The 27,718-nt window shown below is 55.4% G+C and overlaps 1 protein-coding gene across 2 annotated transcripts; it reads right to left on the bottom strand.

Annotated features, from left to right (window-relative positions):
- Positions 1-34: 34 nt before the first annotated feature.
- Positions 35-22,739, bottom strand: PLEKHO2 (pleckstrin homology domain containing O2). 2 transcript variants are annotated; one of them, XM_060151787.1, is made up of 6 exons: positions 22,549-22,739; positions 16,322-16,471; positions 11,339-11,455; positions 6,965-7,069; positions 5,352-5,450; positions 35-3,020 (listed from the first exon to the last, which is right to left on the bottom strand). In XM_060151787.1, the coding sequence occupies exons 1-6, from the start codon at positions 22,558-22,560 to the stop codon at positions 1,995-1,997; spliced, it is 1,509 nt and encodes a 502-aa protein (XP_060007770.1). In that variant the 5' UTR covers positions 22,561-22,739; the 3' UTR covers positions 35-1,994. The 2 variants fall into 2 exon arrangements, with proteins under 2 accessions (XP_060007770.1, XP_060007780.1); XM_060151797.1 differs by lacking the exons at positions 11,339-11,455; positions 16,322-16,471; positions 22,549-22,739 and adding an exon at positions 7,361-9,855.
- Positions 22,740-27,718: the final 4,979 nt, after the last annotated feature.

The raw sequence follows: 27,718 nt of genomic DNA, 5'->3' as shown, positions 1-27,718 counted from the left end.
CCCCACACCAACAAACAGGCTTGTGGCAGCGAAGTTCCATGAAAAGGGATTTATTGCCAAACTTCAAGAAAGGCGCTTCATAAGCAGAAGGCATGGAATGCCACCCTCCTCAAGGAGGCAGGCCAGGCAGCCCCTGTGAATTCCCGATCCTCTCCCCTCCCCTGGAAGCTGGCTTCCCCCTCGGGTCCAGGCTGCCAAGGCACAGGAAGCCCACAGAAACCAATGGCATTAGGCCACTAAGGTGACCCCAGAGCTACTTGCTCAGCCTGGCCACTTATCAGAGGAGGAAACTGAGGCTCTAGTCCCAGGAAGGAGGTGACTTGGCTAATGCTCCAGCCAGCCCAGGCTGCTGGTGGAGCAAGGCTGTTCCCCAAAGGAAGACTGCAGGGGGCCACGTGACTGTGAGCCCCTGGTGACATTCTTGCTCTCACACTGGAGACAGATGGAGAGACATCAGACTGGGGCATGGGAGCCTAGTCTGTTCAAGGAGTGTGGCTTAGGGAGGCCAAGGCGGGCTCACGAGCCGTGACCTTGCTGCTTGCCCCCACCCCTGCCCAGTACAGGCTGCAGGGTGGACACGTGCCCCTCCTGATCCCTGGCCACTGTCCTCAAGAACCAAGGAGAAGAAGGCAGTGAGCTGTGCCGGCGGGCCTCAGAGGGCATGACTGGTGGCTGGGGGTGAGGCAGTGGGCAGGAAGGCCAGGCACGCAGCTGTGACCCTCCTTCTCTTTCAGTAAACAAAAGTGCACTTGCAGAAACCCCTGAGCAGGCCTGTCAGAAGCTGCGCCTACTCCCACAGGCCCCAGGGAGAGTGGCTGTGGCCCTCAGGGCCTCTGCACCTAGAGACTGCCCTCAGTCCGGCCGCTGCAGCAGGATGGAGACTGGATGTGCTCCTGGAGCCCGAGACGACGGCGGGGAGGGGCTCGGGAGAGGCCCAGGGTGCAGGCACGGACCACGAAAGGGACAGGAGCTAATGCTCCTTCCACAAGAAGTTCAGGAGGAGCAGTCCCTCTAGCCTGAGCCAGAGGGGTGAGGGGAAAGGGGAGAGGGAAGTGGGTTCAGGTCCCAACACACTCCCAACGGCATTTGAAGAAATAACTGGGATACCGGACCTGTTTGGGTTCAGAAGCAACCACAGAGACCCAGATATAAATCCCATCTGGGAGGCACAGAAGTTGGGGCAGCTTCTCTTCTGAAGGTTGATTTATAATGAATTACATACAGGATGTTCTGATGTCGACATCGGGTTCACCTGTACAGGAATGTGCAAGGCTGGACACAAGCGGGTCCAGGGGCAGGGACTAGACTACGAGACCCTTTGAGTTCCTCCTCCACCCTGGAGTCCCCCAATCACGGCTCACCAGAGGGGAAGGCCTGCAGAATAGGAAACAGGCCCAGGGAGGGGGCCCACAGCTAGTGGCTTTCTCACACAGATGCCTCCCACCTGCTTTCAGAGGCCCTAGCTGGGTTCCAGGTCTCACTCAGCTGAAGGACAAACCTCTAGTCTAGACCCAAGGCCCCTGCAGCTACTAGGAATGGGGGGGTGGGGAGGGTTGCTTATGGCTTGAAGCTGCCTCTGCCTGGGAACATCTGGACATGGAGGCGGCAGGGGGGCTCAGCTGTGCTCTATTCAGAAGTCAGGAATGTAAACTATTGAGGGCGCGAAGCAGAGATGACACCGCCCTCAAAAACCCGAGCGCTGTGCCAGGGCCCTGGGGCTGTTCGGAACAACCACGCCAGCACAGAGGTACCGCATGCGTGCTCCCAGCCCAAGCCCAGAGCTGGAGGCCCGGCCAGAGAGCAGCCCTGGGTGGCACTTGGCACCTCTGGCCAGGGCAGGGCGAGAAGGATCCCAGGAGTCTCTGCAGGTCCTGGCCAAACCCTGACATGCCTGATGGCCCTTCTACAGCCTGGAAAGAAGCACATTTCTCGGCAGGGCTGGGCTCCAGTGGACTGAGTCGGCCGGGAGGGACCATGCTCTGGGCTGGCAGGCCCTAGGGTGCGCTTCTCCGGTAGAGGGTCACCAGCTCCTTCCGCTTCTCCCGGAGCCCAGGTGCTTCCTGGCTCAGCTCTCCCAGATCTCTGATCTCCTGCAGGACCTGGGTGGCCTGCCTCAGCTGCTCCACAGCCTGGCTGAGCAGCGCCTCGGCATTCCCAGCGGCCGGCTCACTGCCCAGCACCTTGTTCAACAGTTTCTCCGTCTGTTCCGAGGCCACTTTCACCTCCAGCTGGGCCCGATACAGCTGTTCCCCTGGCTTCCGTGGACGTCGGGGGCCTTCCCCAAGCAGGTCCCCCAGGGAGGAGCAGCGGGGATGGAACTGAGGCTGCGGGTCCCAGTGGGGCAGTGCTGTGGACGTTGTTGCATCCTTTGGGCAAGTTCCTGGGGTGCCTGCATCCCGGGATGGCTTGATGGGCTCAGGGCTGTCATCCACACCATTCACCGAGACCTGTGCTGGGCCTTGGGCAGAGGTCTCAGAGGCCCCCGGACTCTGGGCTGGCCCAGAAGCCTGCACGCCACTCATGGAGGCTCTCAGTTTCTCCGATAAGATCTTGGCTGGGGGTGTCGGGGGTGGAGCGGGCTTCCCACCCTCCCTAGGCACGGCCTTGGAAGTCCCAGAATCGGGCACCTGGGGCGGTTCTGTACTCTCAGGGTCAGGGGGCTCCTCAGGGCTGGGGCTCTCCCAGCTCACCTTCAGTTTGTCAGGCAGGACCCTGCTGGGGGGCTGCTCAGAGCCCCTGTCCTCCCCCACTGGAGTCTCTGAGTCTTCTCGGCTTTCAGGGTGGGCCTCAGAGCTTGCTGGGACGGGGGTTGAGGCTCTCTCCCCTACAGGGGTCTCCACTCCGTCACCAAGACTGGTCGTCTCAGGTGCTGCAGAAGGCTTGGTAGGAGGCATGGGGGGCCGGGGTGTCTCCCGGGGCTGGGCTGCCCTGACATCATTGCTGGGGGCAAACACTGGCAGCCCGCTGTCAGGAACATCAAGGTCCAGGCGCGAAAGCCCATCGGATGCTGCACTGGCTACCTGGGTGGAGGGGCAGGATATGGGCATGAACTTGGATGACCAGCCACTGGGTCAGGTGTGCCCACCTACAAGGTATTTAAGCCCTCCCATCTAGGCTGCCCAGGCCCCTGGCCCCCTACTCTCCATGCCCTCTGCTCTGGTTTCCAAAGCCACCTGATTAGAAGCTAAAGTGATTCTCTGATGAATCCCCTCCTGTCTCTCACTTCCATAGAATTCCTGGTTTTGAAATCACAGGCCAGGAAGCCAGAGCTAGGGTGCGCTCTCAGCGCCCCAGCCTGGCTTCTTCCAGCCTGTGTGATAGGCTGCTCTTTTGAATGGCAATTGTGCTGGCCTGGGTGTCAGGGGACATGGTTCCAGCCTGGCTGTGGGCCTTGGGAGGGTCCCTTCTCTGCAACCACCCACCCAGGGTCCCCACAGTCAGCAGGCGACAGGACCAGAACCCACATATGGGTCTCCTGCGTCATTCTGAGCTTGCTCGCCCTGCAGACCTCTGTCCAGTCGGCCAGCCCTCCGGGCCAGAGCTCTCCAGCCTTCGCCTGCCCAGCTGCTCAGCAGCTGGTGCCCACTCTCCTCGTGCTGTCACATGTGGCCCCAGACACGGGCAGCCCCAGACCACAGCTGAGTGCCAGAGGAGAACAGCTGCACCCAGCAGGCAGCTGGCGCCATCTGGCCCCAGGGGCCCACAGGGACACCCAGCAGCCCCACGGTCATGGGGAAAACTCCCAGGGAGCCTCAGAGCGCCTGGAGCGGGGCTGGGCAGGAGGCCCTTCCCAAGGTCCCTCAAGGTCCCTCACTCCCTTTTACACACACAGGGTGACCTGGCCTACACATGCGCTCAGTCACCGGACACGAGTGCCTCCCTGAATTCTTCTCAGAGGGTTCCCCTCTCCAAGGCTGGCCTGCCCCACACCTCCTAGGCCTCCTCCCTCAGACATGACTTTCCTCTCTGGCTACTTCAGTCACTCCCTCTGCAGGCTTTTTTCCCTCCGCTGACAGACATGAACAGGCTATCTCATCTCACCAGCAAACCCTCCAATGACCTTGGCCCCTTTCTGTCTCCCTCCTTCCCCGCCATGGTCTATCTCCTTCTCTCCAGCATCCCCAGCCCTGCACCCCATGACAGCCCTAAGCTGAGAAAATGTGCTGTAAACGTCACCATCTGCCTTTTCCTCAGTCCTGCCTCGTGACTTGTGGCTGCCAACCTGGCTGATGACCCCCAGTCCTGTGCCCTTCTCTCCGGATGCGCCACTCTCTGGCTTCCTCTTCCTTTGCTCCCTACTGCCCCCCATTCCCCAAAGGCAGCATCTGCTGAGGTTCTTTCCTGGCCTCCAAGGTCTCTCCCCCAACTATCGACACCCATCAGTAACACTGGTCTGACGAAGGGCTCCTCCCTGCCCCCTCCCCCTTGCCCATAACTTCCTTCTCCTCCCTTCTCCCCACATTCCCTGTGTCCAGGGCCTCCCTTCGCCGGGTCTCCAGGCTTGGGGGCACTCCTGACAACCCTCCCTCTTGGTCCAGTCCGCCTCCCCGAGTCCTGAATTCAATCACAAGCCCAGGTGGCTCTTGCTTCCCAGTGTCTCTTGCACCGGCCCCTCCCTTTTCACCCACTCCTGGGGCCTAGAGGCCCCACCCCTGCCTCTATTTCCTGGCCCCCTGCCTTTCCCTCCATCAACCTGACCCATCCTACCCAGGGCCTCCACCTGACCTCTGCAACGCACCCTCCCATCCATCCTGCCCCCGACTCCTGCTTTCAAGGCCTCCACAATTTCCTCCCCCCTACCCCACCTTCCCAGACACATCTCCCAGCCAAAGGGACCAGGCACACCTCAAACTCCCCTGCCCTGGGCCTCAAGCTCGCACCATTCCCTCCACCCAGGACCTCCCTCACTCCAAGTCTGCCCTCTGAAACTGTTCCCATGCTTCAAGGGTCAGCTCAGGTGTCTGTGGGTCCTCCGTGGTCCCTCCTGCTCAGCCTGCCTGAGCCGCCCTCTGTACCAAAATTAGAGAGCGCTGCTTGGAGCAGTCCACGGACAGGTCTCCTCTCCGGCTGGAAGCTGAGCTCTGAGAGGCGGGGACTAGCCTCAGGCTCTCAGTTTCCCTCCAGCACCAGCTTGGGTTAAGGCCCGTGGACTCAACACGGGAAGCAGGCGCACCCACTCCCTGAGGACATACAGCACTCGCGCCTCCACACCGACACCCCGCATGCCACTCAGGCAGCCCGATACCAAGAGTGCTCAGGAAAAAGGTGGCCCAAGCCCGCGGCCACCTAAGGAGCTGTGGTCCCAGGCTCATCTGACTCCCAACCTTCCCAAGCTGGGGCCAAGGCCTTACCTCCTTCAGGTGGACTCTTGTAGGGGGCCGGCGCCGCTGACCCCCACGTACGCGGTCCCGTGTCACATGCTCCAGGGCACAGCTCTTGTCCACCTTTACCTGGGAAGGACAGGGAACCACGTCAGTCCCCAGCAGGCCTTGAGGAGAGGAGGAAACGCCCAGGCGTTAACCTGAGACTCAGAGGCAGGGTCTGCACCTGCATCCTTGCTTGACAGGGTCAAGGGCCCCAGCTGTCCTTCTCTTTGAGGCACCTCCCTGCTTTCCCCCCCCGACTCTCCACAGCCTGTGTCATCTCTCTGCAGTCTGAGGCTCTCTCTTCTCTGCAGCTGCTTGCACAGCCCCAGTCTTCCTGCCCAAATGTGGGCTATCAGCTCTCACCCCTCAGTCCACTGCAATACGTAAGCAGCCCCAAGGCTGCTCTTGCGCTTAGCTTGTGGGGGAGCGGGGAGAAGACAGCCCACGATCCCCTAGTACCTGGCTTCCAGAAAAGACCTTCCCTGGCCCCAGTCACTCTCTCAGGACCCCTGGGGATAGCTCAAGAAAGAGCAGGGCCTCCACCCCCTGGGGTCAGGGAGTCTGGGGGGCAGCATCTCCTCTCTAAGGATAAGGAATGGGGGTGGGGAGTAGCCGGGAAGCCATAGGAAGAGTCACGTGGGAAATCCAGACTCTGAATCCCGGAGCAGCCTGTCCCTGCAGTGGGGGGGTGGGCTAAGACTCTTCTGCCCACAGGTGAGGCTCAGGCCCACCTGAGGATCTTTGCAGTGGAGGAGCTGGTCCTGCTCCGCCAAGGCTGTGGGCCAAGACCCAGGCCATGCTCCTGTGGCCTCCAACACTCTCTCCCCTGAAATGGGGATACTTTCCCAAGCAAGTGAAGGGCTGAGCATGGCACAGTCACGTAAGACGTGATCCAGGCGCCATGGCTGCGAGGCAGGGAACCTGGGTGTTAAGAGGGAACCTGCGTGGGAAAATTCGCTCCCCTTGGGTCTCAGTCTTCTGCAATCCAAGGGGTCACTCTAGGTGGCCCCCCAAGCCCATTTTGCCCAAACAGCTATGAATCCATGATATCAAAGATAAACCCTCCCTAGGAGATCTGGCCCCCTGGGACACCCTGCCTGCCGAAAGCCTGATCGTGGCCCTGCTGCCATCACCACTACAGCACAGGGGGCTGGGTGGCCACTGCAAGCAGATAAGGAGGCCCAGGGTTAGAGCCAGCCAAGCTTGGACTTCACCGCCCAACTGAAGAGTGAGCTGTCAGGCTCTCAGCTCACCCACAGACCTCTCTGCTGTTTCCTGCTGTTTCCGGCTGGGGCTGGGTTGGAAAGGATGCATGGCTGCACCCAGTTAAGTTCTACCCCACCACTTACCCACGTTTTAATTTAAAACAAGTTACTTAACTTCCTTACACCTCAGTGTCCTCATCTGTAACATGGGAACACAACCACCTACTTTGAGGGGTGTTGTGAGGATCAAACGAGGTAACAACCACAGATGCCCCAGTGTTTGTAGCAGTGACATAATCAAGGGGCTGTCAGGGTGGGGTGGGGCAGGGTCCACTCTGAGATCACACACGGTGGGAAAGGAGACCCAGAGCCGTCCACAGGACCTCATCGCACCTCGTCGAAAGCCTTGTTCTTGCCTCGGTTGATCCCTTCATTGAGGGCTTTGATCCAGGATTCCTTCTCCTCCCCATTGGATGCCTGGAACTTGATGTCGCTGACCTGCAAGGGGCATGCGTGGGGTGGATAGTAGATGGTTAAAAGGGTTCCCATTTGGGGTCTTGAGGAAGCTTCCCACCCAAGATTGAAGTCTGCCCCCGCACAGCTGGTCAGGAGCAAACCACAATGACCCCCACGTCAGGTCTGACACTGGGGCTTCAGAGCAAGGGAGGGGACAGATCCAGCAGAGAAGGGGCCCTCTCCATGTATATAGCTGCCAGAGATTTGGATTCAAATCAGCCTTGCCCAGATCTGGTCTCACTCCATGTGACTCCCCCAGACCAGCTGCCTGACCTCTGAGTTTTCTCTGTAAAGTAGGAGTAGTCTCAGTCTACTTCCATCAGACTGAGTACAATGACAGAGGTGACAGGCATGAGGGGTGTCCATTGGTGAAGGCCCACTGGAACCAGGGCCGCCTGCAGCTGCCCAGTGGGCCCCACAACCAGTCCTGGACAAGTGAAAAAGTCCCAGGGTCTCCTTTCTGGCCTTGAATCACAGGCTGCAAGAGAGAAAGGGCATTAGGGGGTCAATTCCAGCCCCCTCATCATATAGATAAGAAAAAAGAGGCTCATCAGATGGGATGGGACTTGGCCAAGGTGGCCTAAAGTAACCCCATGACTTGACCTCACACCCAACCTCATCCCACGCCACCCCACGGGTTCCTTCCCACCTCAGGCAGGAGCTCTGAACTCCTACATTAGCATCAGAAGGCAGCTCAGAGAGGCCCCTTCCTGTCAGGCCCCATGGTCAGACAGGAAACAGTGGAAGGAGTGAGGTCACACAAACCCAGGAGCCACCCCTATGGTGGACACAGCAGTAGGGCCTCTGAGCTGGACAGACCAGCACTCACAGCTGGCTGACTCGGAGCCTCAGGGAGCTATGAAGATCAGTGATGTAGCAAAGTGTTAAACGTGGAAGCGGGCACAGAGCGGGTGCTCAGTACTAGGAATTATCACCATTTATCTCCTTCTGGACAAAACAGTCCTAGTTTCCTCATCTGGAAAAAGGGATGACACCGCCTACCACAAAGCAATGCTGAGGGAATTAAACATGACTAAAGCCACAGCCTGGCACATAGTAGGTACTCAGAAATGGTTACTGAATGAATAGCTAATCAATGAATGAACTGGCCCAAGGTTCCTGTTTTGGGGCCGCTGCGCACTCTGACACTAGGAAGCCCTAGTTCTTTGTCAGGCGGGTCGCCAGCTGCCCATCCCTGCCCGGGTGTTAAGATAGCGCTTTCCCTCCTGCTGCTCTCCCAGTTATGTAACATGCAGCCCGCCTGGCCCCCTCAGCATCCTTGTTATATAACTTCCTCCTGGCTGCCTCTGCCTTCTCCTCACACAGGGCCCTGGTTCCACCCACCTCCCCATGCCAGGCACAGCCCAATGCTCATTTGCATGACCAGGGTAAATTTGATCCTGGCAGCAGATCGGCAGCTAAGTCGAAAACCCCAGGGCACCTTGGCAACTGCCTCAGCCCAGCCGTCAGGGCCGGTAGGGGCTCAGGAAGGGACAGCGCTGCATCTGGGCTCTGAAAGGGCCCACCCAGCCCTGAATGAGGGCTGCGAGTAAGGTGACCCAGGGCAGCCCATGAGCCCAGCTACGCTTCTCCTGCTCACAGGCCCTGAGTTGGTGGGGTCCCTGCCTGGTGCAGGACTTAGCATCCCAGAGAGCTTGAGAGGCATACACTTGAACTCAGCAACAGATGCAGCAAGAGAAAGAGCACTGGCCTGAGAGTCAAGTTCACAGCGTTCTAGTCGCACCAACCTGCAATGAGACCTGCACAGGTCTCTTTACTACTCAGGGCCTCAGTGGGACAAAAACACAACCACTGGACTCAACCCAAGCTGTGACCCTTTCCCATTGACAGCCCACCTAGGCAGGCTGGGGGGAGGGTGTTGGCCCAGGGGCTCCCCTAGGAGAGGGAATACGAAGTTAAATGGGACCCAGCATCACCCTAAGGAACCCTGAAATCCTGCTGAATGAGCCAGGCATCCCACAAGGTGGTCCGAATGGGGACAAACAGGAGACCAAGAAGTTGCTCCTCTTGCCCCACCCCTGTGTCCTGAAGGCTGCACACGTCCCTCCTCAAGCCCTTCCTAGCAGGCCCCACTAGGAGAAGCTAACGGGACTGGACACAGAGAAGGCCCACATGGCTGGAAAAGGGGGGAGGACAAAATGGCAGAGAGGAAAGAAGCGGGAGGGGGAGAGAGGAGACAGGAAAGAGGAAAGGGCCAAGCTGGCTGAAACCAGCGGGGCAGCAAGGCCCAGCAGAGGCCACCCTGCTTCCTGGCAGCGTCTGCCTGTGACCTCATGGCAGGGGCGTGGGGACAGGGAGGCAGGAGGGAGAGGGGCACGCAAGACACTGGAGTCTTTGTTTATTTGATTAGAGGGAAAAAAAGGCGGCCTCTGGACCAGACAGCCGGGGTCATGTGACCTCCCGGCCAGCCTGCAGCCTCCCTGAGGAGGGGAACACCCAGGGCGATAGGAAAGGAGAGAGGATGCTTGGGGGGGCGGGGCCGTCTACCATCTGGCCTTTGGAGAGCGCCCACTCTCTGTGTGAGCTCCTGGGTGCCGAGGGTCAGGGGCCCTTGAGCCGGAACCAGCGTGGGCTGTGCTCCCGCTGCCCAGCAGCCCCCACCAATCACCCCACGGCCCTATCTCCCCGACCCTCGCCCTGCTCCCAGGGTCACCCAGAGCTGACCTGAACTCTTGGCACGATTCAGGGATGAAAGGGAGGGTGCTGGCCGAAGCAGCTGACAATGCAGCTGCACAAACAGGCCTCTCGGAAGGTGACGCCCCCCCCCCCCCGAGTGGGGCCCGACCCACCTGGCCCACCACCAGATGATTCTCAGAGCCGCGAAAGGAGGTGGCCCACAGAACCGTGCTGGCAGAGGACAGAGAAGCAAGGTCCCCTCCACCTCACATCCACATATGCTCACTAAGGGACACACAAAGACCCAGGCAGCCCCTGGGCCAGGCGAACACTCAGCGGCACATAAAGAGGTGCACACACGTGTATCAGGCACACAGGCAGACCTTCACATATAGCGCACTCTACACCTTTCCCAAATACACACACACAAATACAGCGCCACTGAGAGAGGAAGTGGATCTCCAGGACAGGGTCGGGGTTCCAGGGCCTGAAAGACCAAAATGTGGCTCTCCCCTTCCTCACAGAGCCCTAAGCATCAGAGGTCAATGAAACCTGCCCCTACCCTGGGCACACACACCCCCCACCCCGCCCAGGGTCAGAGCTCCACGGTGGCTCCCTTGCCCCCAACCACCGCCAAGTGGGACAGAGGGTTAGTGAGTAAAGCATCATGGTCTCCTCCAGGGCCCAGAGCTCCGGGGACCACAGAGGACTGGGTTCCTGGCCCTTAAACCTATGAAAGAGACAGAATGGCTTCGGGCAAGCCCAGACGAGGCCCACTCTCCAACCCCCAGCCTCTGTGACTCAGCCCCGCTCTGCGAGGCTCCACATGACATGCAGAGGTTGGGGCAAGGCACGGCCCAGCTGCAGATTGGTGTGACCTGGCGAGAGGTGCTGTAAATGCCAGCCTCCAATCTGATCTCCCTCCTGACATCTGTGAAACTCTACCACATGTTAACACCCACCCGGACCCCCTGCCAGAGGTGCGGGGTGCAAACAGCGAACTTCATCCACACACACAGCATGTCCCAGGGCGAAAACCTCTCAGGCAAGAGACTTCCTCCAGCTTCAGCCAAGAAAGAACAGTGCAAAGGGAGGAAAGCTGGGGGGCTGCAGGTCCAAGCACTGAGCCTAGGATGAAAGGTAGGAGAGGTGGCCCACCCAGGAAGGCCTGGGATGAGGGGAGGGTGTGGCCGCCTGACTACGTCAGGGTGTCAGAGGCCTGGCGGGGTGAAGGCCTCATCCCCAGCTTTCTTGCCTCAGTCCTGGGCCTCCTGGGTCCGGGAGATGGCCAAGGGCCCCACCTCCCAAAGACTACTTTCCAACTACAGCCTGGGAAGGAGGCCCCAGGGCCTAGAAGGGGAGAGGGGAGCAGAGCTCTCAGCAGAGCTCTAAATGCGCCTCCTATCAACCAGGAGCTGGGGCGACTTCAAGTTAAAAGCAAGCCAAAGGTCCAACCTGTGGCAGCCCCTGGGTCTGAGCCTCAGCCACATTCAACAGAGAACCTGCAGACTTGCATCCAGGGGCCCAGCCTGTCTCAGAGAGCCTTCCAGGGGTGACCTTGCCCAGCAGACCCTGGCCTGGAGCAAGGTCAGTCAGCAGCAGGCCTTGCCCTACCTTGTTCCCTGGGGACCGCAGCAGGATAAAGCGGTGTTTCCGCTTGAGGAGGGCACGAAGGTCCTGGCACTTCTCATAGCTGCCCAGCTCCACTGTCTCCACACACTTCTGCTCATCCTGGGGAGGGAGACACAGGGGACATGGTGAGAGCTAGATGCCCTAGACCCTCAAACACCCAGGCCCCACCCCAGACCCTGATCCCACTCAGTGAGGGCACTGCTTGGTCAGAGGGGGCCCTCGGGCTGCCAATCAACCACCAAGATGCAGCATTCAGACCCTGGCAAGGAGACGGTGTTCAGTCCACGCCGGTTGGAGGGATGCCCTCCAGGCTCACCATCCATAGGAGAAATGGGGCTCACAGCCCGAAGGCGGGCGGCAGGGCTGACTCAAATGCGCCTAAGGTCAAAGGAGGCAACGGGGAAGCTAGAAAGGCTTAGGAAAGTGCGCCAGGGAGTCCACGCAGGCCCAGAAGCCAGGCAGAGACCTGTGAAAGAGGTGGTCTGGAAGGAGGAGCAAGTTGTCACAAACGAGGGGAAAAAAAGGCTTTCCAGGCAGAGCCACAGAGAGAAGCGTGAATAAGGCTGTTTGAGGTTACACAACCCGCCTTCACCACAGTGATCCGGAGTTGACTTCCCCACTTGGCATCTTCCTCTGCTGACCCTTGGCTTGGGGTGAGAGGCCACTCTCCATGGCCTGCACAATGGAGAAGGCAAGGGTTCCTTCTAGAGTGCCCCCTGAGTCTGCCACCGTGAGGCCTCATCACTAGTAAGGCTGGTGGCCAGGACAGTGGCCAGCCTCTTCTCGGCCACCCCTGGACACTGGCTGGGCTGCCTTTCTGCCTGCCAGCCCTGGCCCTTGAGTGTTTTCTCCTCATGGGCTCTACCCACCAGGTGCCTCTCCAGCCAGCTGTCTGGGACACCCTCCTCCCTCAGTGTTGGTCAGTTGGTTCCACTTCCAGGGGACACCCAGCTGGAACAGCTTCCTGGGTGTGGCACACTCGCCCCCTGGAGACTCGAGGGAAGCAGATGCAGGCCCTGGAGACGGGCACGCAAGTTAAGCCAACTCCTGCTCTTGGACATCATGCAGAGCATCCAACCAGGGACCGCCTCAGTGCTCCACAGTTTGGGGTGGAATATCCGGGAGGCAGTGACTCGATTATATGCAGAGGAAATGCCCCAATTTCCCTCCATGATAAGTCGCATATACTAAGAAACTCTGACACTTAGCGAGCACTTCTGCATCCCCGATTCTCCTGAGTCCCTCAAGCACCCTGAAATCCTAGAGCCCCAGTATTTGTCTCATTTTATAGAGGAAGAGAATGAGAGCTGGAGGCGAAGAGATTTACCCTTGGGCACAGACCCAAATGTAAGGAGCAGGGCCAAACGCAAACACCCATCCTCTGACTCCCAAGCCAGAGCCCTTTGTAGCATATCAGACTCCTTCCAGGCAGAGCCAGAAGCTGGACAGTGCCCTAGCTGCAGGCTGCTCTGCACCAGTGGCCCCCAGGTGTGGTACCTGGGCCAGCAGCCACAGCATCACCTGAGGACTTGTTAGAAATGCAAATTCTCTTGAATAAAATATATATATATATATCCCACAAGGACTCAGAGGCAAAAAATATACAAATCAATATTCACTGCAAAGTAAAGGAGCTGTTACAGTGGAGGATTCCTGGACTGAATGTCAATATTATGACATAGTGTGAGTGTGTTTCGTGTTTGGTAATTGCAATCATTGTTGCTTTTGTTGTGGTCATCCATTTACAATGCTTGGTGTCAGTTTATTTATCTCTTGTAAAAATAAAATACAGTGTGTGTGTGTGTGTGTGAAAAAAAAAAAAAAGTTAATGCAAAGTGTATCTGGGGACCAGCGCTGGTTTGCACATTATTTCTTACAGGTCTTCGTCAAGATGTAGTTTAAGTTTTTGTAATCTTTTTTTACCCCTGTTACGTTTGTTCTAGTTAAAGTTATTGAAATATAATTTTCTGTCTGTTAAATCTAATAATAAAAAAATTGGATAATTGGAAAAAAAAAAGAAATGCAAATTCTCAAGGCCCATCCCTACTGAATCATAATCTTGGGGGAATGGGCCTGGCAATCTGAGTTTTAACAAGCCCTTATACAAAAGTTTGCGAACCTCTGCTCTATACCAGAGATTCTCAACCTTGGCGGCACCTGGTAGCTTAAAAAAAACCCAGTGCCCAGGCAACATCCCAGACCAATTACATCAGGATCCCCGGGGGACAGAGCTCAGACATCAGTATTTTTCAAAGCAGATGATTGTACAGCTAAGGTGAGTAACCACTGACCTACTCTCTCTTCAGCCTTTCAGGGAAAGAGGAACAGGTGGCCAGGGTGGCCTGATCTTTCCCATCTAGATTCAAACAGGTGTCTTTTCCCATCTTTGCCTCCACGCACCTCTTTCCAATACTTAGTCTCCAGTCCCTTCCAGGTTCCTGCACTCAACACAAGGGCTGGTAAAATCCACCTGCTCCAGGAAGCTGCCCTGCTCACCTGCAAGAGCCTAACTAAGCCTCAGTGCTCTCTCCCTCCTCTAAGGGTCCCCATCAGAGGGCACTTCTGCAGGCATCTTACTAGGTGCTAGGGACACCCTGTCATGGGGAAGAATGGTCCTAACTCCCTGCTGAGCCATCTCTCTCTACCCTCTGCTGCATGTGTCTGCTCTCCTTTCTGTTCCCCCTACAGCACCCTACAAGGGGCAGCCCTCAAGAGGAAAAGTTTGCTGAACTGAATGCCTGACTCAGAGTGAGACTCCAGAAAGGACGTCCCCCCGACCCCCATCCCAGAGAGAGAGGTTCACCTACCCCATGGGCACAGGTCTCCCCCGACTAGGCAGCTACCGGCCCAAACATACCCTCCTCTGTCTGGAAACAAAAGTCACTCCATCTCCACCACCCAGCTCCCCACGGCTGCCTGACCTGGGTCTCCTCTCAACCTGAAACGCTGAATCATCCGGCCCTTCTGCATCTCAGAAAAGTCGGATAAACCAGCAGGCACTGGGCGGGGGCAGCATTTTTGGAATGTCAGCCTCACTGACAGCAAAGAAACAGCCAAGAGTCATTCGCACTCGCCTAGTTCCTTACATCAGAAAGAGGAATTGAACTAGTAAGCATTTCTCAACTCCTTCTCCTGTGCCAAGCTCCCCCACCCCCGAGTGCTAAGTTCTTAAAACTGCCCTGAGGTTTTGAATAGTGATTTTTTTTTTTAAAGCATGATTTAGACTTTTTTGTGTTTAGGGGATATGAAATCCTTCCTGCTTCCCAGACGTGGGCCAGATGTAGAGAGGTGACCCAGGACAAGTCTGGTAGCGCCTGATGGGCTGACAGGTGGGGGGCCTGTCACTGAACTCTTATGGCAGCTGGGACTGGAGGAAGCTGCGACAGCCCCCTTTATTTATAAAAATAGCCCCCTGCTGCCGCCACAGCACATCCTAATTTGGGGCCAGCAGCAGTAGAGAACATCTGGGGGGCTGTCTGCACCATTCACCCCCTTGGCCTCCTCCGGCTGCTTCTCTGACACCCCAACTCCATGAGCCTGGGGACTTGGTCAGGAAAGGTGAGATGCTTCTCAAAGGCAGCTCCTTTGAACACCTAGATCTTTCGTGGTCTGCGACAGTTATGAATTTGCCAAGACGGCCTGAGGCATGCTGACAGAGGCTGATGGGGAACAGGCAGGATCCCCCTTCCTCTGCCCCCAGGCCAGCTCTTCCCCGTGTACTCCGTCTGTCAGAGTCATACAGTAATAGCCCAGTTGCAGTGGACAGGCCCTCTGAGAGCCTCAACCCCAGAACATAAACAGCATCTCTAAGTAAAGGCCACCTTTTGGCCTCAGGTCTTCACCCAGAACTTTATTGACACTTATTTAACACACAACTTCTACATCCTGGGTTGTCCAAGTTCCAAACCTGCTGAAATGAAAAGGGGCACAAGTCTGAAGTGGGAAGATATGAGGACTGTGAGAGGCACAAGGACGGCAAAAGCGGCAACTGGCAGCTTGATGTTAGAGGAGAATGCAAAGCTGAAAAGCACCGTCTGGCAGTACGGAACAGCCTGATCCTCAGTGACTCTGAGCCACCAAGGAAAGACTCCATTAGGCCAGTACCTTCTGTTGAAAGGCAGACAATATCCAGCGTACTTTAGAGGACTTCCACCAAGAATAAGTTTTAGAGTTTACTTGCTGACATAGCTGGGTGGAGAGATCCCTGGCTTTGGCTCTAGACCTGACCTTCATTCACTGAGATGCTGAACAGGATTTGACCACCTTGGGCCTCAGGGTGCTCCTCTGTAGAATGTGACATGATGACCACTCTTTTTTTTTTTAATATTTATTTATTTATTTGGCTGTGCCAGATCTCAGCTGAGGCATGCAGGATCTTCGTTGCCGTGTGCAGGATCTTTAGTTGCGGCATGTGGGCTCTTAGTTGCGGCATGTGAGATCTAGTTCCCTGACCAGGGATTGAACCCGGGCCCCCTGCATTGGGAGCACGGAGTCTTAACCACTGGACCACCAGGGAAGTCCCCATGATGACCACTCTTAAGGGACTATTGTGAGCATCCTCCAAGAGGTATGTAAGACCTCCAAACAAGCATGAGCAATAAGTATTATTTCTACTATCATTACCGAGTGGAGCAAGCTTCAGTTTTCTGGAAACTTCAGAGATGTGGAACCTAGCCCCGGGACAGGGAGCTGCAGTGTAGGTGGACAGCTGAAGAGACACACACATCCCTGTGCACATATGCTTCAAAGAGCCCCTCATCCAGGAGTCCTACGCTCGCACCTAGAGGTATCGTCCTTGTACCACACCGACCCAGAGAAGACCAGGCAATCGCCCAAGGTTGCACAGCGGGTCAAAAGCGAAGCAGGCCTTCCAGTCCGGGTTCTGGAATCCTCTTGTGGCCTGGGCTGCCCTCACTTTGCTCCCTGACCCGGCACCCCCAAACTCAGGACCAGGCAGGTCCTTACCTCGTTCTCGTAGACCAGCAGCTGGGCCTGGCAGAGGAGCAGGTAGCGGTCTTTCCAGAGGCCCAGGAAGCCCCCGCTGCTCTTCTTGATCCAGCCAGCCTTGTCCGCTGTCTGCGCTCCCCGAGGCTTCTGGCCCCCTTCCTTCATGCCCTGTAACACAGCATCCGGACGCGCCGTGAGGGTTGCTGCCGTGAGGCCACACAGGGATGTGTCCCTCTGCTGGATACCTACTGATATCACCCCATTTGAGCTTCCCCACAACGCCTGAGGCAGATATTCTCAATCCAATATCAGAAATAACAGTTAACAACAGCAGCCACAACGATAACAGCTGCAGTCACCTTATACTGAACCACTGTATTATGTTTTACCCAAACTGTCTCATTTAACCCACGCGACCACCCTCCCAGGTGGTAGCATCATTATCCACATGTCACAGCAGACTGAAGCTCCGAGAGGGGAGGTGACTCGCCAGAGTCACACCGCTGGAAGGACAAAACCAGAATTCAAACTGGGTCTCTCTGACCCCATGTTCTCCCCTCCACCATTCTGCCTCCCGTGCATTCATTCAACCTCGTCAACACACGCTGTACTGAGCACCTACAATGTCACAGATGCTGGAGTAGGCAGGGAAGAATAAAAAGAACACATCTTTGCCCTCATGGGGCTGGCAATGTGGGGAAGGAGGAGCTGAACAATAAACACCAGACATAAATACATTAACAACCATGAAATGCTATGAAGGAATCAGTGAAGGGGAAGTGAAGAGGAGGGAGTGCGAGAGGACAGCGGGGGACCTGGCTCAGGTCCGTGTGGCTCAGGAAGGCCTCCCAGAGGAAAGGACGTTCATGCAGGATCCGAAGGATGGAAGGAGGCAGGCAGGCAGAGTGGTAATTTTCCTCCCTACCCCTGCCCTTCTAGAGAGCCCACTCTGCGGCCCCTGCATCCTATCCCAAAACAGGAGGTTCCGCTGCCCTCATCCCTGCCCCAGGCCAGGACTTTAGGGTAGCCACCTTGTCTGGCGAGGGCTCCAAGGACACTGCCTTCGACCACAGGCAGGTACAGGAGGTAAACTCAAACCCTTCTCTAGGACATGGCAGCCACCCTGGAGTCTCCAGGCCAGTCACTGACATCTTGTGCCTCTTGATTACCTGCTTAAGTAGCTGGGCGCCAGGTATATGCCTACCAGATGGGGTCGAATTCACATTTGGTCCCCAGAACCCAGCACCGTTCCTTTACACATAATGGGTGCTCAAGAAATATCTGTGAAATGAAAATAAAAATACACCCAATTTGCTAACCACTTTGCTTCAATGACTGGTACCCACAGTGGTGAGTGTGAAGGGGAGAGTGCAGGAGAGGAGGGCTAAGAGCATGTCAGAATCCACAGGATGCTAGAAGGAAATCGGCACTGACTAATTCTGACTGCTTTATAATTTACATAAAGCTTAAAAATGGGGCTCCAGGGCTTCCCTGGTGGCGCAGTGATTGAGAGTCCGCCTGCCGATGCAGGGACACGGGTTTGTGCCCCGGTCCAGGAAGATCCCACATGCTTGTGTACCACAAAAAAAAAAAAAAAAATGGGGCTCTAGTTAAAAGGAGCATACCTCTCCCCAGGGATACCCTGTGGCCACAGCTGCCTTTGGAAGGACAAGTCCAGACAGAAGTGTGGTAGGCTGTCAGGGGCTGGACAGGGCATGGCTTCCCTGTGCTCCATCATGGCAGGGAATCCCCAGTCTGGTTCTTACTGTGGCCCCCTCCCCCTCTGAACTGCATACTCCAGTGGTCAGGAGTCTGAGCTCTGAAGCCCAAGTCACACAGACCAGAGGCAGGTCACTTGGTCTCTCTAAGCCTCAGTTTCTTCATTTGTGAAATGATGATATTAACAGAAGTTGCAAGGATTATAACTCCGTGAGGGCAGGGTTTTTTGTTTTGATTACTGCTGTATCCCCAATGCCTAGGCAGTGTCTGGCACACAATAGGTGCTCAATAAATGTTTGTTGCTGAATAAAAAGATACGACATACAAAGCAATGCCTAAGATACCCTAAACTTAGTAAATGGCAGCTGTCATTATTGTTACTGTTGTCACTGCCATCCCCTCTGGCTCTCTGGAACCCTTTCCCTGGGCCTGGTTCAGAATTCAGGACAAGGCCTTTCTGGGCTTAGCTGCTGGGCCTCAATGCTCCCAGGAGCTCCAGGAATACGAGATGCCCCCTCAGGGTCTCTCCCTAACTTGTAGATGGCAAGAGAAATGGAGAAGTGGAATGGTCCCAAATGGTCTTCCTGGATGGAGAAATGAGGAAGTGAGAGGCTTACTGACAGGCCAGTTATGAGCCACCCTGATCAGGGAAAGAGGGGACTTCAGGGCCCTTTGACAAGAAGGGGGAGGCTCTAGCATCCTACCATGCACCCAATGCCCGCCCACCCCATCACCAGAGACCCTGTGTTCAGCCCCATGGGCTGTGTGACCCGCTGGGGCCTCATCCACACAGAGACCCCTCTATGCTGGCCTCCACCAGGGCTGGAGGGGTAGAAGTGGGAAATGGGAAACCCCACCTCAACATCTGACATGTCACACCCCTCCATTAGCAACTACAGCAGATGGCCATCCCCTAGGCCTGCAGACTCTAGGCTTCTCTCAAACAAGACCGCGGAGCATGCTGCCCAGATCTACTTTTGAGCTCCAAGCTCGCCTCCTGTTTGCAGAGGCCCACCCATGACCCCATGGGATCTCACATCCCCCTCCACTTGTGACCTCCCCTACTTGCCTCATCCACAGCCTGAGACATGATAACTTCCTGCCAGCTGGAAGCTCCCGGGGGCCGGGCTGGAACCTGGTACCCTGACCACCATCCTCTCCGCATGGAGCAGAGAAGTGCCTGGTGAATGCCATGACTGAATTAGCTAGGGAAGCCAGTCCAGAGCCTTCAGGGATGGGAGTACCAGGATGGCACTGAGGAGAGAACGCACTTGAGGATGGGGGGAGTGACAGCTGAGGGGCTGGAGGTGGCATGAACCGAAGCCCAGAAGAAGGTCTCCTTGCCAGGAATCAGCCACAGCAAGAGCCACCAGAAGACAGGCCTGGCTGGAGGTCAGAGTCCTGCCATCCTTCACCAGCCCCTCTCCCTGCCCCTCAGACACTCTCCCACCAGGGGGCCGGAGATGCCCCAGTAAGTTTTAATAAGCGGGCCCTCCCCTTGGCAGGGCTCACAGGGGAGGTTTTGTCCTGCTCAGCCCGGTTTCTCGGCCTCCTCTCCTCTTATTGACCAGCTGACCACTGTTCTTCCTGTTTCGCTCTCTCTTCTCCCACCCATCCTCACTCAGGCCCTCCCCCCGCCCACCGTGAGCAGCTCCTGAGGCACCTCTGGACACCAGCCTGGCTCTGCTTTGCCTGAGATGGGAGGGCCTCTGGGTCATTCATTAAAAATAAAAATAAAAAAAAAGGAAAAAGACACCAGGTCAGTCAGCCCAACACTGTGCACAGAAAGGAGCACATGGAAAGCCATAACACAGGCCATGACAGGGAGATAGAGACCAGCAGAAGAGAACTTGTTGGCACCTTACATCACAGGGAGCTTAGGATAATGACCTTTGCCCTTTGACTAAACCCCATGATGCCCTGACCAAACTCTGCTAAGAACCTACCATGTCAGAGCCCTGTGATGGGGCAATCAGAGAGAGGAAGCACAGGCTCTGACCTGAAGAACTTCCAGTCTGATGGGGGCAACACAGACCCTGCACAAGGGAAATCCCCAGTCTGGGGGTTGGGTAGGCATCCCCTGCTTGAGAGGATCCCAGCCCACTGGGAGGGCTCTAGCACTGACCCAGACGGATACCCCGGTCTTGGCTCTCTGGTAGGGGAAGGACTTGGGGTTAGTTTGGGAAGCCCTTGCAGAAGGAAGGGTTTTGGTAAGACTGTGAGGAGGGAAAGAGACACACATCTTGGCCCACAGAAGAAGGAAAGGCACAGAAGGTACCAAAGACCCTATACTCTCAACCCTTTCACTACAGGATGAGAAAGTGCAGGCCAGAAAGGGTCGAAGATTAGCTTAAGGTCACAAAACCAGTGTTGCGACAGGACACTGCCCTGCCACTCTCTAGATGTGTTAGGGCAAAGGAGCAGCCTGGTGCCACTGGAGGTCAAGCCAGGGAAAGGCATGACTGAGAGGAAGAGGGGCAGAACCCCAGGGCAGAGATAGAAAAGCCTGAGTCCAGTTGCAACAATACCTCACACTGATAACTGAAGCTTTCAAAGCTTTTGCACATAAACCATCGCATTTCTGGACTGCCCACCTCCCTCATTTTATAGATGGGGAAACTGAGGCCCTGAGAACACAAATGGTTAGATGCCCCATGCCCAGACCTGCACTTTTGCACCAAATCTCAGGCTGATGGGGACTACCAACCCATTGCATGGAGGAGGTCACTGAGGCTGAGGGGGCTTGGCATCAGGGTTCCTGGGGCATGGGGAGGAAGTTCAAGGCCAGGGGAGGACTAAAAGCAGCCATTTGGGAGTGAGGTGATGAGGCCAGCCTGGGGTCATGGGGCAGAGCAGACGACTAAGATCTAAGAGGTGTTTTAGAGAAAGGAGGATGGGCACTGAGGCCTGGAGAAACAAGAGGAAGTTAAGGGGAAAAGAAATGAGAGGAAAAGAGGGATGTCAAAGGGGGGGCGGGGTAGGGAACAGGGAGCTCCCGGCTGTGTGGGGAGGTGGTGGGCAAGACCGTAGATAGCCCAGATGTGCGGGGAGCTTTCGGCATCTGGGAGTCAGTAAGTGGCAATGTTAGAGACTCAAGACCAGAGGGAGTACAGGGCTGGGCGGACCTCCAGACAAGCCATTGGCCCAGGAGGCCCCAGGAGAACTTCCCTTAATTGGGGGCCAGAGCAGATCAGGAGATGGAGTAATCCTGTCCCAAATCCCCTGGGAGAAGGAGAGGGGCCACAGCCAGACAGCCCAGCCCTCACAGCAGGGGTGGGGAAGCCCCACCCCTGTCAGCAAGAAAACACAGCCAATCATAGTGGCCTGACTTTGCCCCCTATTTCCACCCATTCTGAGAGAAGGGGCTACAATCAGGACCCGGGGAGGAGACCAGGCCCTATATTTTATAGAAGAGGAAATGCAGGCTTAGAGGGGAAGTGACTTATCTACCATCCCACAGAAATGCAGGGCCTAGCCTGGAGAGAACTCTGACGGATACACCAGCTGTCCCTGGGCAGTGGTCCCAGGAAGCAGGGAGACGAGCACTGATGGGGACACAGGCAGCCTGGTCCCCAGCTAGCCAAGGTTGCCCCAAGAGTGAAGTTTCATATTTCCTCCCCACTTATCCAGGCAAAGACACATCCCCTCCCCTCGGTCTGGGAGGGGCAGAAGCTGAGACCCCTTGGGGGACCAGAAGCAAAATCCTCTAGCCACAGCAGGCCCCTCCCTAGTTTATGCATTCCACAGTCACACATTAAGTGCTGGCAGTGTGCCTGGATGAGGGGGCTACTGAGAGAACTGAGTCTGCAACTAAAGGGCAGGGGTCACAGAGTGTCTGACCCCACCCCAGACCAAGAGGGTCCTGAGGGGGAAGAGGGAGGCTCAAGGGGCATTGCTGGTCCAGCTGCCCAGCTCCTCCAGGGAGTCAGCCCTCCAGGGATGTGGGAAAGGCAGGGGCAGGAATCAGCCCCTACAAGGGCCTGACACCCAAGCAGGGGAGAAGGTAGACTCACAGGGACTTAAACAGGGGAGAAAACGCAACTTTTCCAGTCCTGCGGCCACCAGACAGGGTCAAAACCTCAAAATTCCTTGAGACAGGGACTCCAGAACCCACAGACCCACCACAAAACACACACACACACACACACACACACACACACACACACAGTGTGCCCTAAGGATCCGACGTGGACGGCACAGGGAGTCAGTAGTAACCAGGGTTCGAGCCCAGCAACCTAGGACACTTTCAGCAAGTCATCAAACTGACCAGAGCCTCAGTCTCCCCATCAATCCAATGGGAACAATAACAACCCCCATGCCCATAGTTGGTGAGAGAAGACAGAAATAATGAAGGAGGATGGGTCTGCTATCCCTACCCCCGCCCCTGCTCATCTCATTTGCCTAGGCTTTGCCTGGAGACCCGCGGGAGAGGGGCTGGCTGGAACAAGGGCCTGAGCCAGGGACCCCAACCGCCGCGAGGGTCTCGAAGACCCCAGCCCAGGTCCCCCGACTGGCCCGGTCCTCACCTCCTCTTCCATGACGAGTCCGCTGAGGTCCGGCCGCTCGACCGCTCGGCCGCTCACTCCCGGCGCCGCGCGGTCTCCGTTACCTCCATCCACCGCCGGCCGGGCGGCGGCTCAGTGCGTTCTGTCCCGCTGGCTGCCGGGGGCCCAAGAAACTTCGGGGGGGCGGGGCCGAGGGCGGAGAGAGGCTTCCGGGGGCCGGGGGCGGGGCCCGAGGAGGGGACTAGCGGGGCCCCGAGGCCCTGGTCTGGGGCGGGAAACTAGGGCCGGGGCCGGGCTGAGGGAGGAGCCTGGGCGGGGCCGGGCGGGGGCTCGGGGACTGGATGGAGGAGCCGGGGCTGGAGGAAGACGGGGGTGGGGTGGGGAACCGAGCGGAGAGAGGTTTCCCTGACTCGCGGAAGGAGTGGGACTGGAAAGGGATAAAGGGTGTGGGGCACCGGCAGGGGGAGGGGAGGGGGCTTCCGGCCAGAGGCAGAGGCGAGGGAAGCGGGCGGGGTCCGAGGGCGGGGCCGGGGTGGGGCAAGACCGAGAGAGCGCCCGAGGAGGTGGCGGCTTCTGCATTTCAGGTCTCCTGACCGAGTGGGCTGGGGTTGCCTGACCGGGCCAAGCCGGCCTGGGCGGCCCAGAAATGGGGGCATCCAGAGAGTCTTTCTTTCCTACCTGACGCTAGGGTAGTGGTGACTACCTGGTCCTCTTCTCCCTAGAACCTCCTGGCAGGGCGGCGCCTGGAGCTCGGATCCCGTCCGGAGAGTCGTTTAACGGGAAGACCTGGGGCTGAGAGTCTGGACTCCAGGGTCCCTTTGGGGGAGGAGGTCTGCCTCTGACTCTCGGGGGTCCCCAAATGCAGTGTTCTCCTGCCCTCGTTGGGCATTGCTCAGAGCCGTCCTCCTCTGGTTCCTATATCTGAGGGCCCCGCCCCCATCCCATCCAGCAGTGAATCTTGCAGCCTTGACAACCTTGCCGAGGAGTGAAATGTAGGGACCAGATAATGGTGTTAGTTATACCTTGTACTCTCACTTTACACTTAGAGAATCAGAGGCCTAGGGAGAGAAAGTGACTGGCTACATCCCAACCTCCATCACGGTCCTGTTCCCTCCACACACACACCTCTTCCCTCTTAGCTCTCTGGGTCAACCCTGCCCAATGCCTCTGCAGGAAGAATTAAGTGCGTGTGGAATCAATGGTGACCTCCTTTGGCTCTGGTTGCCATAGCAGCGGCTGTACCAGTTGACCCAGCTCCCCTTTCACTGCCTTCTGCTGGCCCTCAGGCTTCCAAGTCACTTCCAGTCAGCACGGAAAAGGGCAGCCTGGAGCTCCAGGGCCAAGGGGAAAGAAGATGGAGTCAGACTTTTTCTTCATACCTGGGCCTGGGTTCCTTTATCTAAAAGGATGAAGAAAATCCAGCCTGGGAAACTGAGAAAATCAGTATACATGACAACCACCTCTTGTGGCCACCACACGGTTTTATTCCCTCAACTTGCAGAGCTGTGCAGCCGTTGTACCCTGTGCCTGAGGACTCAGAAGATCCTGTATCTGGAAACTCATGTTCCGCCTGCTGGAGACCAGAGCCCCTGGGGAATTCATGCTGTTGCACAGAAGCAACTCATGGTGGGTTGGGGGTGAGGTCAGTTTTGATATCCGGGCAGCTCTGTCCCTTGAGAGTGAGCCACTGATAACCACTTGGGTCTCAGTTTCCCCACTCAGCCCATACTGGCCCTCTGGTTGTTGCCTCCACACCACACGCATTTTTTTCATCACAAATATTTTATTTGCCTTGATTATTCGTCAGGCCCTACACTAATGGCTGGAAGATAATGGCAGGACCCAGGGTCCCTGTCCTTTTTCAGGAGAGAAAGGCATGTAAACAGAGAAAACTACGTGTTAAATGTGAGGATAAAGGCATAGAGGAAGGAAGGGCACTAAAACCGGGACAGAAGGAACAGGCATTCCAGGCAGAGGAGACAGTGTGAACAACATGGAGGCATGAAAGACTAGTGTGTGTGTGTGTGTGTGTGTGTGTGTGTGTGTGTGTGTGTGCGCGCGTGTAGGGAGGCCAGGCTGGAGAAGCAGACAGAGCTCAGTGTAGAGAGGACCTTGAAGCTGTGTTGAGGAGACTACATTTCAACCTCAGGCCAATGGGAAGTCACTGAAAGTCTGGGGCTGTGGAAGGGATGGAGTCTATTTTGCATATGTGCCATTTAATCAACAAAGTTTATTGAGTGCCTCTGAAGTGGGGTGTTTTCCAATACTTCATCCTGGCATTTATCTGTTCACTCAAAAGAATTTGGGGCACCTCTGTTATCTGCTCACTGTACTAAACTCCTCACAAAAGTAGGTACCCATCCATGAAATAAATAGAATTTTTATCCTCATTTTACAGATCAAGAATCCAAGGCTTGGACCTGTTTAAGGTCTCTTGACTGGTAAGTGGTGGCCCAAGGATTCAAACCTCTCCTGACTCCAGTGCTCTCTCTAAATGATGTGTTTTGGCAGCACTGTGTGACCAGGCCACAGAAAGGCCCAGGCCCTGGCTTGTAGAGCTGATGAACCAGTAGGAGGGTAGACATGTCCTGAGAAGGGTACACGGTGTGTGCTGAGAGCTGGTTCCCAGAGGGGCTGGAGCAACTAAGTTGTATTCTAGCCGGGTTCTATGGATGGGGGAGAGGGGGTGCAGCGGGAATTTAGGAAGTGGGAACATCTCACAAAAGTAAGAACTTGTAGAAGACCCTGACTTGTTAGGGGACTGTAGGCAGATTTCTGTGGTCATATACATGTGATGTTGGTGGGGAGTTCGGAAAGATGGCACCAAGGAGGCAGCAGGAGCTAGGGCACTAAGGGCTTTGAGTGCTGACCTGAGAGATTTGAAATTCCTCCTGCAAAGAGCTGGGGGCCACTGAAGCAGTGAAGCAGGGCCTGACATCATTTTCATTCTGAAACCTCATTTTCATAACTGCTGTGTGAAGAACGGTGACAGGGCAAGAGAGACATGGAGACCCATTGGGTCAGAGATTGTTACAGAAATCCAGGTTGGAGGTGACGGAGCTTGAACCAAGCCAGTGGTTATAAGGATGGCAGGAGCAGATTCAAAAGATAGTAGAGATAGAGGGGTCGGGACTTGGAGAGAATGGTTTCATTATTCATTGATAAATATCCATTCAATAAATATCTGTTGAGAGGCTACCATGTCTCAGGCACTGTTCTAAACACAGGGCACAAAGCCATAAACATGACAGGGGTGATCTCTGCCCTCTTGAAGCCGGAAGAGAGAGATGATAGGCAAATAAACAAATGACCACAATAACAACAGAATGTGATAAGTTCTCTAAGGAAAGTAAACAGGTAATAAAATAATAATTGGGGAGCCAATTTTAGATATGGTGTGAGTGGTGGGGTGGAGCTTTTCCACAGAGTGGAAATTTCAGCTGAAACCTGAAAGATGAGAAAGAGACAGTCACCAAAAAGTAGCAGACAGTCACAGTGAAAGGCGGAAGATATTTCATGCAGAAGAAAGAGCAAATGCAAAGCCTCCAGCATAGGGTCTTCAAGGAACACCAAGGAGGCCAGTGTGACAGAAGTATAGTGAGTAAAGAAGAAAGTGGTAGATTTGAGATCACAGAGGAAAAAGGGGAGGGAGTTGGCCTCAGGCTATGGTAAGAACTGTGGATTTTATTCTAAAAGGAATAGCCTGGGGAGGCATTGAGAGCTTTTAACTAGAGCAGTAGCAAAATCTGATTTATGTGTTTGAAAAGATCCCACCTGCTGCTGTTCGGAGAAGAGATTGTAGGAGGACCAGAGTGGAATCTAGGAATCCAGTGAGATTATGAGACTACTGCTGTAATCCAGGGGAGAGCTGACAGGTTGCTAGTTCTAGGTTGTGGGGTGGAGGTTGAGGGAAGTGAATAGATTCAAAATACGTTTGGATAACCTATAATGGAAAAGAATCTGAAAAAGGATATGATTTATATATACATATATATATATAAATCACTTTGCTATACACCTGAAACACATTTTAAATCAACTATATTTCAATTTTTTCCTTATCCATGTATCTGTTGGTGGCCATTTAGGTTGCTTCCATGTCTTGGCTATTGTAAATAGTGCTGCTATGAACACTGGGGTGCATGTATCTTTTTGCATCAGAGTTTTCTCCTGATACATGCCCAGGAGTGGGATTGCTGGATCATATGGTAAGTTTATTTTTAGTTTTGTTTTTTTTTGCGGTACGCAGGCCTCTCACTGTTGTGGCCTCTCTCGTTGCGGAGCACAGGCTCCGGACGCGCAGGCTCAGCGGCCATGGCTCACGGGCCTAGCCGCTCCGCGGCATGTGGGATCCTCCCGGACCAGGGCACGAACCCGCGTCCCCTGCATCAGCAGGCGGACCCTCAACCACTGCGCCACCAGGGAAGCCCTATTTTTCGTTTTGTAGAGAATCTCCATACTCTTTTCCACAGTGGCTGCACCAAATTTACATTCCCACCAACAGTGTGCATTCTCCACACCTGCTCCAGCATTTGTTGTTTGTGGACTTTTTAATGATGGCCTTTCTGACCGGTGTGAGGTGATCCTCATTGTAGTTTTGATTTGCATTTCTCTGATAATTAGCGATGTTGAGCATCTTTTCATGTGCCTATTGGCCATTTGTATATGTCTTCTTTGGAGAAATGTCTATTTAGGTCTTCTGCCAATTTTTTGATTGGGTTGTTTGTTTTTTTTTTGTTGTTATTACTGAGTTGTATGAGCTGTTTGTATATTTTGGAAATTAAGCCCTTGTCAGTCGCATTCTTTGCAAATATTTTCTCCCAGTCCATAGGTTGTCTTTTCATGTCAACTATACTACAATTCTAAAAAACAAAACATTTTGGAGGCAGAAACAACAGGTTTCGATGGTGGATTGGACGTGGTAGGTGAAGAAGGAATCAAGGATATGGTATGGGTTTTTAACTTGAGCCAAAAATGGAGGTGCCATTTACAGAGATGATGAAGACAGGAGAAAAACAGGTCTATATGGTATTGAAGGAGATTAAAAGCTCTGTTTTGGAGAGAGTGAGTTTAACATGCCATTTAGGGGCTTCCCTGGTGGCGCAGTGGTTAAGAATCCGCCTGTCAATGCAGGGGACACGGGTTCGAGCCCTGGTTCAGGAAGATCCCACATGCTGCAAAGCAGCTAGGC

This window comes from Lagenorhynchus albirostris, chromosome 1 (assembly GCF_949774975.1).
Source record: "Lagenorhynchus albirostris chromosome 1, mLagAlb1.1, whole genome shotgun sequence".
Taxonomy (NCBI): Eukaryota; Metazoa; Chordata; class Mammalia; order Artiodactyla; family Delphinidae; genus Lagenorhynchus; species Lagenorhynchus albirostris.
This window is presented reverse-complemented; position numbering and strand designations above follow the sequence as displayed.